This window comes from Schistocerca cancellata, chromosome 2 (genome assembly GCF_023864275.1).
Source record: "Schistocerca cancellata isolate TAMUIC-IGC-003103 chromosome 2, iqSchCanc2.1, whole genome shotgun sequence".
NCBI lineage: Eukaryota > Metazoa > Arthropoda > Insecta > Orthoptera > Acrididae > Schistocerca > Schistocerca cancellata.
In genome coordinates, this window is record NC_064627.1 from 728,365,622 (window position 1) to 728,385,977 (window position 20,356).

The window sequence follows — 20,356 nt, forward strand, 5'->3', positions numbered from 1 at the left end:
CCTTCCCAACCACTGCTTCTCTTTCATACCACTTGACTCTTTTAACTGCCATCTGCTTTCTGTACAAATTGTAAATAGCCTTTCGCTGCCTGTATTTTACCCCTGCCACCTTCAGAATTTGAAATAGAGTATTCCAATCAACATTGTCAAAAGCTTTCTCTAAGTCTACAAATGCTAGAAACGTAGGTTTGCCTTTCCTTAATCTAGCTTCTAAGATAAGTCGTAGGGTCAGTATTGCCTCATGTGTTCCAATATTTCTACGGAATCCAAACTGATCTTCCCCGAGGTCAGCTTCTACCAGTTTTTCCTTTTGCCTGTAAAGAATTCGCGTTAGTATTTTGCAGCCGTGTATCTGTTGTTTTTGTTAAACTTACGCAAAATGTTACGAACTTATGCACCAACTCAAACTATCGGACGGCTTAATGACACGAGGATAAGCGCTCCCGCCTTCCTCACATATCGGTATATAAGATGAACGGAGCTGATTTATCGCCATTCTTTAGATCTCGATCCGAGGATAGTTTAGTGGTTCACAGCCAAAATATTAGCAGAAGGCAAAGTTTGATTACAACAGAATTCCTGCATTTTTATAGACCATTCCCTCCACCGTTAGTCTTAATTCGCACAGTTAGGTGGATACCACGTTTATAAGAAGATTAACTACCTGTTGACAGCGTCATCGATTTTATGTTACCAGCCCTATTCCCGGTGGGTCCCAGCTTGGTCCACTTGATGTTCTGCAAGTTTGCAGGCTCTAGCTACCCCATAGTCGAGTCGCTGTAAGACGATCCCTGACAGTTGCAGTGGGCTGGGTGCAGCAGCTCCGTGCGCCTACTGCAACCAACCATGTTACGCGATTTTGTAAACGTCTCTGTAGCAGCACCTCATTGTTGCTGGAGTTCTGTAGGCGACTAATTTACAACTTCGTACTTGAAAGCTGGCAACAGCGTTGCCAGGTGTCAGGGATCAACTTACGCCTACTCACCTACAGACTGTAAGCAGATACATTTGAACCTGTGGTGCACAGTAGTATTTTCAGTGGCCTACGGCAGTTACTGGCAAGTGAGGTGAGTGGTGGCGCGCCGTGTGTTGCAGACGCGGTGACGCGGTCCGCGGCGTTCTTCCTGGCGGCGGCGGCGCTGCTGCTGCTGGCCGAGGTGTGCGTCCTCGCGGGGCACTGCGCCCGACACCGCCGCCTCTGCACCTTCGTCTCGGGCGTCATCTGCATCGTCGCCGGTACGGACTTCACGTCTGCAGTTAATTAATCCCTCACACACTCCCACGATTTCCTAAACTGGAGCACTCCGAACGTCATCTAAAGTCGCCTTTAGAATGTGATAAAAAACATGTTTCTGTATGTTATATCCATCGCTGACAGTGTTTCTTCCAAGGCTGCATTACTTCAGTAAACTAAAAAACAAAACGCCTTCAGTCACAAATCGTTATTTTATTTCAGTGCACGATCGATGCATTTCGAGCCCTGGTTATCTTGATGTGTTTGATAAATGTATATGATTTTTTAAATTTAGGTTCATACTTGTCTGTTTCCAGTAGTAGTCATATGGTCATACTGTCCTTCAAAACCTTGTAACCACTTCTGGAAACAGACGAGTTGAAAAATGAGGTACACTTGTTAGGCACCTGAAGATTAGAAACTAAAGCTGCATCTGTTCCCAATGCCGAACCTGACAAAATCCCCAAACATGTTTGCAACTATGCTTCTTGTTGTTCGCATCCCCGTCCACAAAAGCAGCAAACATTTCTCTACGTGTGCTCGTATAGTTTGCAGTATTGAAGCTGTAATTGTGTGTTCTCATTGCGTGCAAAGCTGTCGCAAAGGCGTAGTCAACTTATTTTACTATAAAATACAGCGACCAGCCACTTTTTTAATGCGTTTTATTTATGCCAATATGTATTTCGGGTTTGCACCCATCTTCAGCTGGCAAATTACATGTATCTTCAGTTTCTACAGTGGTACAATATCGACAGCAGTTTGGGTGCTGCAGCTGGCCTGTGCAAAAGCAACGATTCCAGTCATTTGCTTCAATTTCGCGAGTTTAAAGTTACTCGCTATCAGTTGTTCATTTTACTTACATTCTCCTCTCCTTGTTTTTTTCTTGGATTTTCTTCTTTTTTGTAACACCACAAACACTTTTTGTTACGTATTTCACACAGGCGCACTGCGTTATCCGCCATGTCGTCGACTGACAGTTTTGTTTACATAGAAGTAGTTTATCTAAGAACAGAGTTATATTTTACAAAAGTTTTGAGGTTCTAGCTAAGCTACTGTTTACTAAACATTGACTTGGGTGATAGAAGTATTCTAAGTACGATGTATACTAAGGTTTTTTTTGGCTACTTAGGCAGTATTGAAGATAATAAACTAACATAACACATTTATACAAAGCAGTAATTCATACATTTACAATATAACAAAGATAGAATTTAGATGTTTATGTTGTATATTACTACATGCATTTGTTGGGTTTATATTAGATTATGTTATTTCTTGATTGTGCTTAGTAAGTGATTTGATAAGTATAGTGTGGAAGTTTTTTAGAAATATTCGGTTTGGTAACTCTGTTTGGTCGCTAAGTATGTCAGAAGGGGATGCATGTTTATGTGAATAAATTTCGATTTCTTTTAGGAGGTTCATTCTTTTTCCATTGTTGGCTAGGTGGAGAACTTGTAGGTTATGGGGTATGTCTGTTACTTGGTGTTCTTCTTCTGCTACATGTTGGGCAAATGTGGATTTATTTAAGTTTTTTAAACGAAGAGCATCCATGTGTTCTCGGAAACGTTTTAAAAACTTAAATAAATCCACATTTTCCCAACATATAGCAGAAGAAGAACATCAAGTAACAGACATATCCCATAACCTACAAGTTCTCCACCTAGCCAACAATGGAAAAAGAATGAACCTCCTAGAAGAAATCGAAATTTATTCACATAAACATGCATCCCCTTCTGACATATTTAACGACCAACAATGTTACCAAACCGAACATTTATGAAAAACTTCCACACTATACTTATCAAATCACTTACTAAGCACAATCAAGAAATAACATAATCTAATATAAACCCAACAAATGCATGTAGTAATATACAACATAAACATCTAAATTCTATCTTTGTTATATTGTAAATGTATGAATTACTGCTTTGTATAAATGTGTTATGTTAGTTTATTATCTTCAATACTGCCTAAGTAGCCAAAAAAAACCTTAGTATACATCGTACTTAGAATACTTCTATCACCCAAGTCAATGTTTAGTAAACAGTAGCTTAGCTAGAACCTCAAAACTTTTGTAAAATATAACTCTGTTCTTAGATAAACTACTTCTATGTAAACAAAACTGTCAGTCGACGACATGGCGGATAACGCAGTGCGCCTGTGTGAAATACGTAACAAAAAGTGTTTGTGGTGTTACAAAAAAGAAGAAAATCCAAGAAAAAAACAAGGAGAGGAGAATGTAAGTAAAATGAACAACTGATAGCGAGTAACTTTAAACTCGCGAAATTGAAGCAAATGACTGGAATCGTTGCTTTTGCACAGGCCAGCTGCAGCACCCAAACTGCTGTCGATATTGTACCACTGTAGAAACTGAAGATACATGTAATTTGCCAGTTGAAGATGGGTGAAAAACCGAACTGCATCTTGTCATAAATAAAACGCATTAAAAAAAGTGGCTGGTCGCTGTATTTTTACAGCAAAATATCATTATCCACGGCCACGGAGCTCAACGGTCCAAATAAAATGGACAAATTGTTATCGTAGTCATCTTGTTGGACGAAAACACGGTAGGAAACCTTGCTGGAAGGACTGCTGCGCGAGATGAATATGGAAGAAGGTGCTGCTTTTCGTAACTTCGTAAAGACATCACCGTACGATTTTAAAATTGTAACGAATTTGATAGAACCATTTGTTTCAAAGAAAGTTACAAATTTCAGAAAAAGTAATTCATTTGAATCAGAGACTTGCTGTTGGTCTTAAGTTTTTGGCAATAAGAGATTCCTTTCTAAAGCTCGCACTTTTATTTCATACTAGCTGAGTACCTGGCGTTGGGCGGATATGTATTTATTCCAATCTTCTACTTGCCCAGTTCCTCCTTCGTTCTCTCTCTGTCCATCTCATCCTCCATCTCTCTCTGTCTATCTTTCCTTCACCTCTGTGTCCTCCTCCTTCCCTCTTCTGTCCACCACATCCTCTTCCCCATCCCTGTTCTTCTTCTCTTATTTCCTTTCTCTGTCTATATTCTCCTCTCCCCACTCCCTGTCCATCGTCTCCTTATCTTTTTCTCTGTCCATTTCCTCCTACCCCTCTTTCTGCTCGTCTCGTCCCTAGTCTCGCTCTCCCTATCTCTGCCTCCCTCTGTCTCTATCCATCTCTTCCTGTTTCCTTTCTCTCTCCATCTCCTCCTCTCCCTTCCCTCTGTCCATCCCTCCTCCCTCTCTTTCTGTCCATCTCTTCCTCCTCCCATCCTCTTTGCCGGCCGGGGTGGCCGAGCTGTTCTAGGCGCTACAGTCTGGAACCGCGCGTCCGCTACGGTCGCAGGTTCGAATCCTGTCCAGAGCATGGGTGTGTGTGATGTCCTTAGGTTAGTTAAGTTTAAGTAGTTCTAAGTTCTAGGGGACTGATGACCTCAGAAGTTAGGTCCCATAGTGCTCAGAGCCTTTTTTTTTTTTTTTAACCATTCTCTTTCCACCTTATGACGCTAACCTAATAGGACGCCGGTACTTTTTGCTGATGTCGTATCCCCTGACCTATGCGCTGGACAATGATATAATCTCGCAGGTACATCCTGTGATATATGTGGCAACTGTCTGTAAAATGTGTTGTGAATAGAGTTAGTAGTAACGAAGTAGTAAATTAAAACGTCACGCTTGACGCGGCAGTTTTTCGCGCATTCGATGTTTATAGCGTCATACCTGCAGGTACATTCAGTGATATATGTGAATACTGTCTGATAAATGAGTCGCGATTACAGTTATTAGTAAAGGAGTAATAAATTAAAACGTCATGCTTCATGTGACAGTTTCAATGCATGAACAGCGAAAATGTAGTAAGCGATTAACATTTTTTCCTTTCATCATTTTGTTGGAGTTGTCAGCGAGAAAAAGTTTCATAAGGGTTTGACATTATGTGTAAAATTTGTTTCAAGGCACTGGGTGCTCTCATTCTAAAAAACTGTATGACTGAAGTATGGCTGTTCGTGCGTCGTGGACTACAGTGCTTCTTCATTGTCAACTCCACCCCTCCGATAGGTAGGTGATTCTTACTCCCACAGCAACGATTTCCAGACAAAAGTGATACGTATACCAATTTTTGGTTGAAATTGCTCCAGTGGTTTAGAAGGAGATGTGGAACATATATAATACATACATACATCCGTTTTTTTAATATGTATGGATTTCTAAGCCTGCTGCATCTCATAAAAGTTCATAGTTTCTGAAGCTGTGGTTGAGGGGTTATACAAAGACGATCCTATTACGTATATGACCTTAACGTATATGTTCTTTGCATATTAAATATTTACGAGGAATGGCAACTAAATAACGGCACTGGTGTCAGAAATGTGATCTATCGCAAACAGTGTTACAATTAACTGTTATCCCCTTCAACATATATACCTCTCATATCTACACACCATCTTCAGTAGTTCTGCTACTTTTGCTTTTAGATCTTCAACAGTTGGAAATGTGTTTCCTTCAATACTTTTTTCACTTTTGGAAACAGATAAGTCACAAGGAACCACATCTGGCGAATACGGAGAATATTCAAGCACACGAATGCTGGTCTCTGCTAAAAACTGTTTCACAGATACGGCAGTGCAGACTAGCACGTTGTCTTGATTCAGCATCCACGCGTAGTTCTTCCATAAATCCGATTTTTTCTTCCTTACTCTTTCTCTCAGCTTGGCTACTTTGTAGTATTTCTGATTAATAGTTTGATCCTCAGGCAGCCATTCACTCATGGTACCACGCCTGACACAGAAAAAAAAAGGTCAGCATTGCCTTCAATTCTGAGTTGCTCATTCGTGCTTCATTTCCATTCTTGGCGATGTGGGACTCTTCCAGAGTATAGAGTGATGCCTTGTTTCCGAGTCGTGCTGGAAGATCCAGTTTTCATCATAAGCGACGACACGTGTGAGCAAATCTGATTCTTCGTTGAGTCGTTCCATGACATCAGAGCAGATGATCTTCCAATAGTCTTTTTATTCCTGAGAGATATTTTTCGGAACCAGTTTTGTACAAACATTTGTCATGTTCAGTTCATCATGTAAAAGTTTTCCTTACTGTCTCTGTATTTGTGTTCACCATGTCTACGAGTGTCTTGAAAGGAGGATATAAGATGAACATCAACAAAAGCAAAACGAGGATAATGGAATATAGTCGAATTTAGTCGGGTGATGCTGAGGGAATTAGAATAGGAAATGAGACACTTAAAGTAGTAAAGGAGTTTTGCTATTTGGGGAGCAAAATAACTGATGATGGTCGAAGTAGAGAGGATATAAAATGTAGACTGGCAATGGCAAGGAAAGCGTTTCTGAAGAAGAGAAATTTGTTAACATCGAGTATAGATTTAAGTGTCAGGAAGTCGTTTCTGAAAGTATTTGTATGGAGTGTAGCCATGTATGGAAGTGAAACATGTACGATAAATAGCTTGGACAAGAAGAGAATAGAAGCTTTCGAAATGCGGTGCTACAGAAGAATGCTGAAGATTAGATGGGTAGATCACATAACTAATGATGAAGTATTGAATAGAATTGGGGAGAAGAGGAGTATGTGGCACAACTTGACAAAAAGGAGGGACCGGTTAGTAGGACATGTTCTGATGCATCAAGGGATCACAAATTTAGCATTGGAGGGCAGCGTGGAGGGTAAAAATTGTAGAGGGAGACCAAGAGATGAATAAACTAAGCAGATTCAATAGGATGTGGGCTGAAGTAAGTTCAAATGGTTCAAATGGCTCTGAGCACTATGGGACTCAACATGTTAGGTCATAAGTCCCCTAGAACTTAGAACTACTTAAACCTAACTAACCCAAGGACATCACACACACCCATGCCCGAGGCAGGATTCGAACCTGCGACCGTAGCAGTCCCGCGGTTCCGGACTGCAGCGCCAGAACCGCTAGACCACCGCGGCCGGCGGCTGAAGTAAGTACTGGGAGATGAAGAAGCTTGCACAGTATAGGGTAGCATGGAGAGCTGCATCAAACCAGTCTCAGGACTGAAGACCACAACAACAACGATGTCTACGACCATCCAACTGCTCACAAGTCGGTCGTTCCGCTAAGTTTCATTAATTTTCTTAATGTTTGCTCAGTTCCTGAATTGACATATCAACCGAGACGTTCATCATCTTCAATCCCTTCTCGTTCAAAAACTAGCTTACGTGACATACCATTACCACCAAACACCGAGTTTAACGTATGAAAAATTCAGTTGGTGACTTTTATCTTAATTTCACGAGGAATTAGAGGCTATTACGTTGCTCAGTTTTTAAGCTCACCATTATCGCAGCACTACTACAAAATAATGTACTCTCCAGCAAGACTCAAAAGCAAACTAAAGCAGACGAAGACGAAATTGAAGGTGGCTGCTCTTGAAGGTTCAAGGTTATCAAACTACTCAATACGGCTGCGCGATAGAAGTTGGGCAGTCTCGTCATTTCATTGCCAGACTTTGTGTAATATATTAGTACAAGCAATCAAATCCTCTCCATTATCAACCTCCTCTACAGACGTCACAATCCGTAATGACGAACGTGGAAATGGATTTTGCAATTGTTGTCGGTTCCCCTTCTTTACTCACGCTCGCTGGCAAATCCTGCGTTCTGTTATATAAAATTTAATTCCATCTCAAAGTGTACCTAACGCAATTCATCTGATCTTCTGTCAAAAGAGTCTTAAACTTCTCTTCTACACCACTGCTATTCGTGTTAAACACAGCAGCGATTTTCTGAATGGAGTCCTATTTCAACTTGGAAATTTTATAGTTTCCACTTCACGCGTCCCATAGGCACTCTTATCTCTCATAGAGTACAATAAAATGGAATACCCATTATCTTGACATGAAAACAGATATTTGAAGTTATCACATTCTATTAAGGCAACACAAGACAACGGCCTTGCCGCAGTGGATACACCGGTTCCCGTGAGATCACCGAAATTAAGCGAGTTAAGCGCTGTCGGGTGTGGTCGGCACTTGGATGGGTGACCATCCAGGCCGCCATGCGCTGTTGCCATTTTTCGGGGTGCACTCAGCCTCGTGATGCCAACTGAGGAGCTACTCGACCGAATAGTAGCGGCTTCAGTCAAGAATCCATCATAACGACCGGGAGAGCGGTGCGCTGACCCCGCGCCCCTCCTATCCGCATCCTCCTCTGAGGATGACACGGCGCTCGGATGGTCCCGATGGGCCACTTGTGGCCTGTAGACGGAGTGGTTTGGTTAATTAAGGCAACACAATTACTACACGCTGCTATACGAAGTTATGTAGTATATCGTAACGTTAACAAACACTAGCGCCATGCAGTGACAGCGGAAGCAGGCTAGAGATGATGTTTCCTTTTATCCGAGTAGCTGTTTTCGTGTGTGCAACACGTTGCAAACATTGATAGTCAACATTAGTTGCAAACATTGTTTCAAAACGTGTTTCACACTCATTGTAAACGTGACTTAAGGCTTGTTCAGTTTAAAGGTGCTATTGCAGGGAATTAAAAAAAAATCCAGTATATTTTGACAGATTATGTTATCACCATAACATGATCGAAATAGTCATATATGTCTTACAAGAAGGCATCAGTTGATAGGACACATCCTGAGAAATCAAGAAATAGAACATGTGGGAGAGTAAAAATTTTGGAGAGTAACAGAAGTTTGACTACTCTAAGCAGCTTCGAGTGGATGCTGGTTGCAACAGTTATGCAGAGATGAAGAGAACAGCATCAAGTCTCACAATCCCAGCAGTCTACTTCTAAATTGTTGGGGTCAGGGATTTTCTCTGCCTCGTGATGACTGGGTGTTGTGTGATGCCCTTAGGTTAGTTAGGACCCAGTTGGTGGCATGTACTGATCTCCTCTGAAGGAGTACTAAGAATGCCGCCGAGACCGACGTCCATTTCCGACGGACGATTCACCACATGAATATGACATGGGGCACTGCTTGGAAGACACGTATTTAACCGAGGCTACTAGCGTTTTGTCTGGCGATCAGCAATATTACGCAGGTACTTACTCTCTCTTTCCGGCCAAGTGAAATTTCCTCCAGCAATCAGGTTTCCAAATAGGCAACTCTGTTTCGAGCACGGCATTAGCGATGTTGTCTGCAGAAGTATACACTTATAGAGGTGGAAGTAGCTGGCTCAATTCCTGGTAGCGAAAACGCGCTAAGGGAAATGCAGGTAGCGGCGTACAGTTCCAGTTTTGAAGTATTGTACCTGACGGGTCCATCCAACATATCTTCTGATGTTAAGACTTTGGTAATCCGACTGATGGAAGAAAATTCCAACTACTACATCACCCTGCCGCTTCTAAAACAAAGATTTCCTTTCATTCATAGCAATCCTCAACAACAACAATTCTACACTAAACAATCACTTGTCACAAGTTCTTGTTGTTATAGTCTTCAGTCCGAAGGCTAATTAGATGCAGCGCTGATTTATCCCGTGTCAGCCTTTTCCTCTCCGCATAACTACTGCAGCCTGTAACCATTTTAGTCTGTTTACTGTATTCAAACCTTGGTCTCCTCTACAATTTTTCCCCTCCACGCTTCCCTCCATAACAAAACTTTAAAAAAATGCTTCGTGTCTACAGACTAACAATTGCACAGCAAATAAATTCATCTGGTTGAAGTGAGATACTGCTCCGCTTCTCACCCACCGGAATACCTCTCAGACAAGCAGAAGCTAAACTATGTCAAAGTTAGCGTAATGAGGGCTATGCGTGAAGCGTTCAGTGAATTCGAAAGTAAAATACTAGGTACCGACTTGACAGAAAATCCTAGGAAGTTCTGGTCTTACGTTAAATCAGTAAGTAGCTCGAAACAGCATGTCCAGACACTCCGGGATGATGATGGCATTGAAACAGAGGATGACAAGCGTAAAGCTGAAATACTAAACATCTTTTTCCAAAGCTGTTTCGCAGAGGAAGACCGCACTTCAGTTCCTTCTCTAAATCCTCGCACAAACGAAAAAATGGCTGACATCGAAATAAGTGTCCAAGGAATAGAAAAGCAACTGGAATCACTCAACAGAGGAAAGTCCACTGGACCTGACGGGATACCAATTCGATTCTACACAGAGTACGCGAAAGAACTTGCCCCCCTTTTAACAGCCGTGTACCGCAAGTCTCTAGAGGAACGGAAGGTTCCAAATGATTGGAAAAGAGCACAGGTAGTCCCAGTCTTCAAGAAGGGTCGTCGAGCAGATGGGCAAAACTATAGACCTATATCTCTGACGTCGATCTGTTGTAGAATTTTAGAACATGTTTTTTGCTCGAATATCATGTCGTTTTTGGAAACTCAGAATCTACTATGTAGGAATCAACATGGATTCCGGAAACAGCGATCGTGTGAGACCCAACTCGCTTTATTTGTTCATGAGACCCAGAAAATATTAGATACAAGCTCCCAGGTAGATGCTATTTTTCTTGACTTCCGGAAGGCTTTCGATACAGTTCCGCACTGTCGCCTGATAAACAAAGTAAGAGCCTACGGAATATCAGACCAGCTGTGTGGCTGGATTGAAGAGTTTTTAGCAAACAGAACATAGCATGTTGTTATCAGTAGAGAGACGTCTACAGACGTTAAAGTAACCTCTGGCGTGCCACAGGGGAGTGTTATGGGACCATTGCTTTTCACAATATATATAAATGACCTAGTAGATAGTGTCGGAAGTTCCATGCGGCTTTTCGCGGATGATGCTGTAGTATACAGAGTAGTTGCAGCATTAGAAAATTGTAGCAAAATGCAGGAAGATCTGCAGCGGATAGGCACTTGGTGCAGGGAGTGGCAACTGACCCTTAACATAGACAAATGTAATGTATTGCGAATACATAGAAAGAAGGATCCTTTATTGTATGATTATATGATAGCGGAACAAACACTGGTAGCAGTTACTTCTGTAAAATATCTGGGAGTATGCATGCGGAACGATTTGAAGTGGAATGATCATATAAAATTAATTGTTGGTAAGGCGGGTACCAGGTTGAGATTCATTGGGAGAGTCCTTAGAAAATGTAGTCCATCAACAAAGGAGGTGGCTTACAAAACACTCGTTCGACCTATACTTGGGTATTGCTCATCAGTGTGGGATCCGTACCAGATCGGGTTGACGGAGGAGATAGAGAAGATTCAAAGGAGAGCGGCGCGTTTCGTCACAGGGTTATTTGGTAACCGTGATAGCGTTACGGAGATGTTTAACAAACTCAAGTGGCAGACTCTGCAAGAGAGGTGCTCTGCATCACGGTGTAGCTTGCTCGCTAGGTTTCGAGAGGGTGCGTTTCTGGATGAGGTATCGAATATATCGCTTCCCCCTACTTATACCTCCAGAGGAGATCACGAATGTAAAATTAGAGAGATTAGAGCGCGCACAGAGGCTTTCAGACAGTCGTTCTTCCCGCGAACCATACGCGACTGGAACAGGAAAGGGAGGTAATGTCAGTGGCACGTAAAGTGCCCTCCGCCACACGCCGTTGGGTGGCTTGCGGAGCATAAATGTAGATGTAGATGTAGATGAATATATCACTTGTGTAAAAACACAGGATGCAATAGCAAACAAAACTGAAAGCATTGCACGTGGCGAGATTTTACGTTGCTAATTCCCCCTAGGCTTAATGTCATGACTGTGGAACTTGAGGTCTGCAGTTTGTCTGTGAGTAATTAAAATAGTACTGTCTTTTATCTGCGAGAGATGCGTTTAATGCCTGTTTATGATAATAACTCGTAATGAAACTTCCTGGCAGATTAAAACTGTGTGCCCGACCGAGACTCGAACTCGGGACCTTTGCCTTTCGCGGGCAAGTGCTCTACCAACTGAGCTACCGAAGCACGACTCACGCCCGGTACTCACAGCTTTACTTCTGCCAGTACCTCGTCTCCTACCTTCCAAACTTTACAGAAGTTCGCAGAAGAGCTTCTGTAAAGTTTGGAAGGTAGGAGACGAGGTACTGGCAGAAGTAAAGCTGTGAGTACCGGGCGTGAGTCGTGCTTCGGTAGCTCAGTTGGTAGAGCACTTGCCCGCGAAAGGCAAAGGTCCCGAGTTCGAGTCTCGGTCGGGCACACAGTTTTAATCTGCCAGGAAGTTTCATATCAGCGCACACTCCGCTGCAGAGTGAAAATCTCATTCTGAATAACTCGTAATGTTGGTCACCCTGTTAGGTAATTTTGCGGGTCACAAACTTAGGTTTTTGACAACACAGGCCAAAACGCTGCGCCTGAACAACGACGTAACTTCAGTTAAGCGCCAATATTCTGCACTCCTCTACGAAAGCATCCGTCTGACATATTCAGCTTTTCAGATTCCGCTTTCTCGCCATTCTTTTGTGTAGAAGGAAGAAATAAAATTTTCTGTTTGAAACTCATTGGGAAGAATGTGAGGGGAAGCAAGTTAGTTTCTATTCAGGATTCCTATACATAATACCTTTCTTTTGACTACAAATCCCTATTTTTCATCATAATCTCCATTCACTGCAACGGGCTTACGCCACCTTACTCAGAAAGACTGTATACCCCAATGGTACTACTCTACTGGTCGATGTTGGAGGCAACGTCTTGCTACGTCAATAACCTCCCCATCACCTACGTAATGCTGGAGTGCATTCTTTATTCGACCAAACAGATGGTAGTCGGAAGGTGTGAGATCCGGTTTGTAGGTTGGATGAGGAAGAACGGTCCAATGAAGTTTTTTGAGCTGTTCTCAGGTGCACAGGTTTGTAGGAGGTCTTGCGTTGTCATGGAGAAGGGGAAGTTCGCTTGCATTTTTGTGCCAACGAACATACTGCGGGAGTCACAGCTGCGTGCGGCCGGCTGGCACGCGTGAGTTCGGACTGATTCGCGAGACTTCGTTGCGATTATGGTAGACGCCTCTACCAACGATTCACCTTGCTTTTGTTCAGTGCCAGGTCTCCTCAGACATCCTGCAATCATCTGTAAATATCTGCAGTGCTCTGATTTACCATTAAAAGAAACACGATGACAGCTCCATGCTAGAAACGTTACGGACGCTATTTTGAAGGCTACGTAATAGCACGGCTACATATCGGAACTTAATGAAGCAGGAATATTCCACGATGTCCCACAGTAAATTTCGCATTCTTTCAAGCGAAACTAGCCAGTAAAAAAGTTTGATGCATTACGTACAGAACGCCTCTAGTACATAAACCTGTTTATATGTAAAAGGCGTATGATAGATATTTGATACAAAGTCATTGAACAGTTTTGTGACCTTACATACATTAAATGAAAGAAATAGTCGTCTAGAGGGGCACTAAGCTATGATTGGGTTACATAATTGAAGATCCTTTGAAACATCTGCGCCCTTAGAAAAACACTTAGAATTATTTTTATCCACTGACTTTGTAAAAAATTATGATCTTTATTAAAACAGGCTAATCACTTCACAATGTAGGTAACTGAGAAACACCGAAATATAACAAGAGAGGTAGGAGGTATTACAGTTTACAGTTTCGGCGGCCACAATATTATCCGTATTTTTTTTTTATTTAGCGTATGGCAAGTACAAATCACGTATGAAAAATCTAAAAGTACATAACACACAAAACAGTTACAATATCACAAACAAACATCTAGGTTAGAAATATAATCGATTGCACTGTTTAGTCGCATCCATGAAGTCCCTTGTTGGCCCAGGGTAGGCCCTCAGAGGGCATTCTACCGCGATATGGTGAATTGTCTGCCTGTCGGCGCCGCAGTCGCACTGTGGTGATGGCACTATGCTCCATTTGTACAAGGAGTCCGCACAGCGGCCGTGGCTCGTCCTGATCCTGTTAAGGGTAGACCAGATTTTGCGGGGCAAGTCAAAGCCCCGAGGTCTGTTAGATGTTCCCAATAAGGTGTTAACCTGAGGCGGTGTCTTTTCCTCCCATTCTTCTCTCCAGCGGTCCTCAAGAATAAAAGCGTTCTTTACCAGATCTTTGGCACTTGCGAGAGGGGGGTGTCTGGATTTCAATCTATTTTGCTCAATTCCATTACTCAGGGTGTGGATAGGAAGATCTGGGCTATTTTGGATTTTTCGATACTCCCTGACAAGTGTGTGTTCTCTGCGCAAATGTGGCGGCGGGATATGGCTCAATACAGGCAGCCATTGGACAGGAGTTGACCTGATCGTTCCAGAGATAATCCTCATCGTTTGGTTCAAGACTGCATCTACCTTCTTGATGTGAGCACTATTTAACCATATTGGGGAACAGTACTCTGCTGCAGAATAGACAAGTCCTAGCGCAGAGCTACGCAGAACGGAGGCAGTGGACCCCCAACTAGTGCCACAAAGCTTTTGGACAATGTTGTTTCTAGTTCTGACTTTTTCAGCAGTGTTTACAAGGTGTTGTTTATAGCTCAATGTTCTATCGAGTGTCACGCCCAGATACTTTGGTGTTCTATTATATGGAAGAATGCCACCATCCGTAGATACAGAACCATGCTTTGAGTACGATGCCTCGCTTTGTAGTAAGTGAGTTCCAGTAAGTACACTGGACAAACGTTAATCACCATGAGATGAAATCACGCCATGCCGTGTGACATAACCTGCAATTTGACAGTGGTCTCAATCCGGCGAAGAAGAGAGTCCACAACTTTCTTCAGATTTTCCATAGCCTACTGAAGCAATTAATCGATGATAAATCTCGTAGAGCAACAAATCTGCGGGTATGTTGATTGCTACATTTCACTCGATGTTCCCAGTCTTTTCGGACATTTTGTATGTAATTAAGATCCCATAATTTACAGGAAGGCAACGGAATACCACCGCAGATTATCTTCCCTGCGTAATGCAGTCTCAATTTTATGCACAAAAATGGCTTCCTCTCATGTTAAATCAGTCTCCGGAGGTAAAATAGTCTTCGGATCTTCGGGGGGGGGGGGGGGGGGAGGACAACTTGAAAGGAGACAAAAAATCCAAACGAGAATTCGTACCTGGAATGTTAGAACTCTGCTACAAGCAGGAAAAGGAGAAAACCTTAAAAGAGAGATGGAAAATAACCATATGGACCTCAGGAGTTGCTCAGGTAAGATGGAATGGATGTTGAGAGTTCCAGTCAGATGAATATGTAATGTACTACTCAGGAGGAGAAGGAAAAGGAATGAATGTAGTAGGAATGATTATGACAAAACAATTGGCTAGATGTGTGGAATATTTGGACTATGCAAATGACCGGGTTATTGGCGTAAGGCTGAAAGGAACACAAAAAGATTTACTGATTGTCCAGATGTACATGGAAACTTCAGAACATGATGACCAAATTGTAGAGGAAACGTACAATGTAAGAGAGAGAATAATGGACGAAAATAAAAAATGCTGCAAAATAGTAATCGGAGACCGGAACGCCACTGTGGGAAAAGGGAAAGAGGGAAACATAGTAGGCAGTCATGGTCTTGGAAAGAGAAATGATAGAGGTGAATGGCTAATTTAATGGTTCAAGAACCACAAGAGGAGGTTCTACACTTAGAAATCACCAGGGGATAAATACAGAAACCAAACCAATTTTATTCTGGTAGAAGAAAGATACAGGAATGGAATCAATAAGGTGCAAACATAACCAGATGCAGATATTAATAGCGACCACAACTTACTTATATAAGAAATAAGAATAAAAAAACTGAAGAAGGCGACCAAGGTGAAGAAGTGGGATCTAGAGAAGATAAGATCCAATAAAGAACAAATTACAGAAATGTTGTCACTTGAGTATCTAAACACATTTCGAGACAAAGAACCACCTGATAATGTCAACGAGTTCTGGAATATGCTGAAAGAAGGAATTATTAAAGCAGGACAGCAAATATCGGATATGTAAAAGGGAAAGGGACAAAAAAAAGCCATAGGTCACACAAGAAAAGAATTCCAAGGTGGAGGAGGGAAGAAAATTTAAAAACAAGAACACTGAAGATGCAAAAAAGATGTACCGAAGGTTAAATAATGAACGGCGAAGAGAAACACAGCAGGCTAAGAAAAAACGGCTAAAAGAGTAATGTGATGCAATTGAAGAACTGGACAGGAATGGAAGATACGATTTACTATACAACAGGTATGACATGGAATCAACACAGAGTAGAAAATACTACTATGGAAATTTTGAGTAAAGACGAAGAGGTAGTATACGAAGATCGTGACGATGTCCTCCAGAGATGGTAAGAATATCTAAAAGAGCTATATGACACAGATCGCAAACCAGAAACTCTGGTACTTGAGTCACTCAACAGTGTAATTGATGACGAGAAAGGACCAACCATCATAATGGAAGAAGTAAAGTCTGCCAAGGCTGCAATGAAAAATGGCAAAGGTGTAGGTACAGATAAGATACCGGGAGAAATATTAAAATGCTTGAACCAAGGCGGAATAAGAGAAATATTGAGGATATGTAATAAAATATATGACAGTGGTGAATGGCCTGGGGACTTTCTGACAACAGTAATGATTGCATTACCAAAAAACAAGGAACCAAGAAATGCAGTGAGCACAGAACAATCAGCTTCATTTCACATGCAGCCAAAGTGACGCTAAGAATAATTAATAAGAGACTTGAAAAAGTAATGGAGGAGAATCTTGGCGAGGAGCAGTTTGGCTTTAGACAGAATACGAGCACCAGAGATGCAATAGGGCTCCTACGAATCTTGGCAGAAAGGTTTATTGAAAAGGAAGAGACCTCTATATGTCCTTCATCGATCTAGAAAAGGCGTTTGACAATGTAGCTTGAGACAAGCAGGTGACTATAATGAGGGAAAAGAGAGTGGACTGGAATAGCACAAGACTTGTAAACTCATTATATCTGAATCAAAAAGCCTCAGTTAAAATGAGAGGAGAAAGTACAAACTGGATCGGACTAGGAAAAGGAGTAAGACAAGGATGCCGTCTATCACCTACTCGTATCAACCTTTACTTGGAAAATATGATTGACCAATGCTCATTAGATGACAACGAAGTAGAAATTGGAGGAAGAAGAGTAGGGTGTTTGAGGTTTGCTGATGACACGGTCCTTCTAGCCACAGGGGAAAAAGAATTACGGGATTCAGTGGACACCATTGAAGCTAGCGGAAAAAATTATAGAATGAAAATAAACACAAAGAAAACAAAAGTATTGGCACTACGAGGAAATAAAGAAATAAAAATTATGCTGAGTGGAGATATATTAGAACAGATGCAAAATTTTAAGTATCTTGGAAGCAGGATAGACACGGCCTACAAGTGCAGCACAGAAATTAAAACAAGGATAGCATTGGCAAAAGAGGCTTTTTATAAGAAAAGAAGAATTTTCTGCAACAGTCTGGACAGAGAACTGAGGAAAAAACTCATAAAATGTTTTGTATGTAGTGTTCTTCTGTATGGCGGTGAAACATGGACTTTGAGGAAGAAAGGCAGAGAAAGGCTCGAGGCTTTTGAAGTGTGACATGGCGGGGGATGGGAAGAAAAAATTGGATGGAAAGAGTAAATATGAAGAAGTACAGAGAAGAGCGGAAGAGAAAGGACAGTTACTAGATGTAATAAAAAGAAGAAAAAGAAATAGGATTGGGTATATACCAAGAAAGAATGACGGACTGATAAAAACCGTTTTAGAAGATTATGTGGAAGGGAAAAGGAAGCGAAGAGGGAAGAGATTTCAGATACTGCATGACGTGATGGATGGTACAACATACAGCAGCCTTAAGAAGGAAGCAATGGAACGCAGAAAATGGAGAGGCAAAGGACCTGTTAATATAGCAGAAAACTGATTATGATTACAATACGAGACTGGAATAGAAGGTAGAACCGATAGAGGTACTCAAGGTACCCTCCACCACACACCGTCAGGTGGCTTGCGGAGTATAGATGTAGATGTAGATGTAGAATTTACCGGGCCAAGAGAGGTGCGATGGGCCAGCGTCCTTGTCACAGTGATAACATCAGATCACGCTGTCGGTCTTGGATAGCCCTTGAGTGGCTGATCGCTCTGGTCTGCCGAGCCCTGTTGGCAAGCAGGGTGCACCCAGCCATTGTCAGGCCGATTGAAGAGCTACTTGAGTGGTAAGTCATAAAAGTTCATAACGGCCAGAGACCGGTGTGTTGACCACATGCCGCTCCATATCTGCATCCAGTGGCTGAGGATAACACGGCGTTCGGTCGATACCTTTCGGCCTTCCGAGGCCTGTTCTGGCGGAATTTGTAGTAGAATACCGCAGGGAGCCTAGGTGTTCCAGGAACGTATGCGAGCAGCCCTGTGAACCAGGCTGTTGCGCTGGAATATGAGAGCGTCCTCAACATGCTCATCATGAAGATGTAGCAGAAAGGGCAACATTTTTTCCCTGTAATGTTGAAATACACATCCTGGTTCAAGATCCAGTAACCTGAATGAGCGACACCAAAGTGTGAAAATATCTCAGAATCAATTTCAGCCTGAACTAAACTCTTCGCAAACTGAACGTTAAACGCCTCATTGGACCGCCATTGCGCTGGATGCCATGCACTACTCCACAAAATTACAATTCGGCTAGTCACACAATATGCCTCTAGTCAGCTACTGTCTAGCTTCTGTGCTCCTTGGCCGCTGCAAGTTACTCGACTGCTTATCTGTTGCGTGCTGTACCTTTCGCAGTGTTGAGATAGACCTGGATTAACTGACAGCAGCAATTCCTTTTAAACCAATTGCGAGGCGTATTCTGAAAGTAAGGTCCGATAAGGCGCTAAATGGAAACTTCCATGAAAATCCGATGGAACTTTGCACAGACGTGCAATGTCTTCAGCGTGCTTGTCGACGGCTTCACGTCGCTCTTTTCCGTTCAGAGCGCAAAGTGATCACTTAGAAATGCCTAAAACAACATTGTCTCCCACAAAGTATGTGGATCTGATGAGAGAGTTCGCCTGAAGCCATGACATAAATGTCATGCGTTTCTTTCTCCAAAAATGGTTCAAATGGCTCTGAGCACTATGGGACTTAACATCTGAGGTCATCAGTCCCCTAGAACTTAGAACTACTTAAACCTAACTAACCTAAGGACATCACACACATCCATGCCCGAGGCAGGATTCGAACCTTCGACCGTAGCAGTAGCGTGGTTCTGGACTGAAGCGCCTAGAACCGCTCGGCCACCGCGGCCGGCGTTTCTTTCTTCAAGACAATTTTCAGCCGCATTCTGCAGCGTTTTCGATGGGAAGTGTTCGATCACCCACAATACAGCCCTTAATTGGCTCCCCCCATTGTTCATCTCTGTTTACATGAACCGCTGGCTGCGTAAACAACATTATGGCACAAACAGCGAAAGGCAGACTAGTGTAGCGAATTGGCGGAAAGCACAGGTGGCTGCCTTCTGTGACGAGGGTACTGGAAAGTTTGTACAACGTCACGACAGATGTATAAGTCGGAGCGGTGACTATTTAGAGAGGTAGCTGGAAGGTGTGACTAACTGTTGCGAATAAAAAAATTTTGATTTTCACTGTGGTTTTCATTTCGCGAGTGATCGGACCTTACTTTCCGAACAGCCCTCGTATCACTGACTAACATATGTTTCCGGTCCCTGTAGTTAGAATCTCTTAATGCGTAATGACTGTGAGTGGTGTACCTCGTAAATAAATTGGCAAGTCCGCGTCCACACACGACAAATTGTGCAGTTTCGTTCACATTATAGTCATTGGCATGTTCAGAGACGATAACTTCTTTCTGCCAGCCTGTCATGTCACCTAGTTGATTTATTTGCAGGGCTGAGTTCACAAAACTGACTTGCACATATACACTACATGAGTGCGATGACTAATATCCACTAATATCCCCTGACCGCCTTGTATGAGGTCTACACTCATGCTCATAAATTAAGGATAATTGCAGAATGTGGTGCCACACAACGTGGCACTACACAAAACTGGCGCTAATAGGATAGGCACATAGGAAACACACACGACACAGATCTGTAAGGCCACGGTATTGGTAATAAGTTGAGAAAACCGTCCCGAAACATATGTACTACAAAACGCCACTGTTTCCTGCGCATGTACCCCGACATCAATATGGGATATGATCACCATGCACACGTACAATGGGTTGGCATATTCTGCAGCTGCTGAGGTATAGCCTCCCATTCTTGCACCAGTGCCTGTCAGAGCTCCTGAAGTGTCGTAGGGATCTGAAGACGTGCAGCGATATGTCGACC

General features: G+C 42.5%; 1 protein-coding gene across 1 annotated transcript in view; it reads left to right on the forward strand.

Moving 5' to 3' along the window:
- LOC126158122 (uncharacterized) overlaps positions 1 to 20,356 on the forward strand; it is a 61,810-nt gene that overhangs the window by 20,236 nt on the left and 21,218 nt on the right. Inside the window, exon 3 of the mRNA XM_049916422.1 lies at positions 1,096 to 1,236. Within this exon, the coding sequence (XP_049772379.1) occupies positions 1,096 to 1,236 (141 nt within the window). The remainder of the gene's footprint in view (positions 1 to 1,095; positions 1,237 to 20,356) is intronic.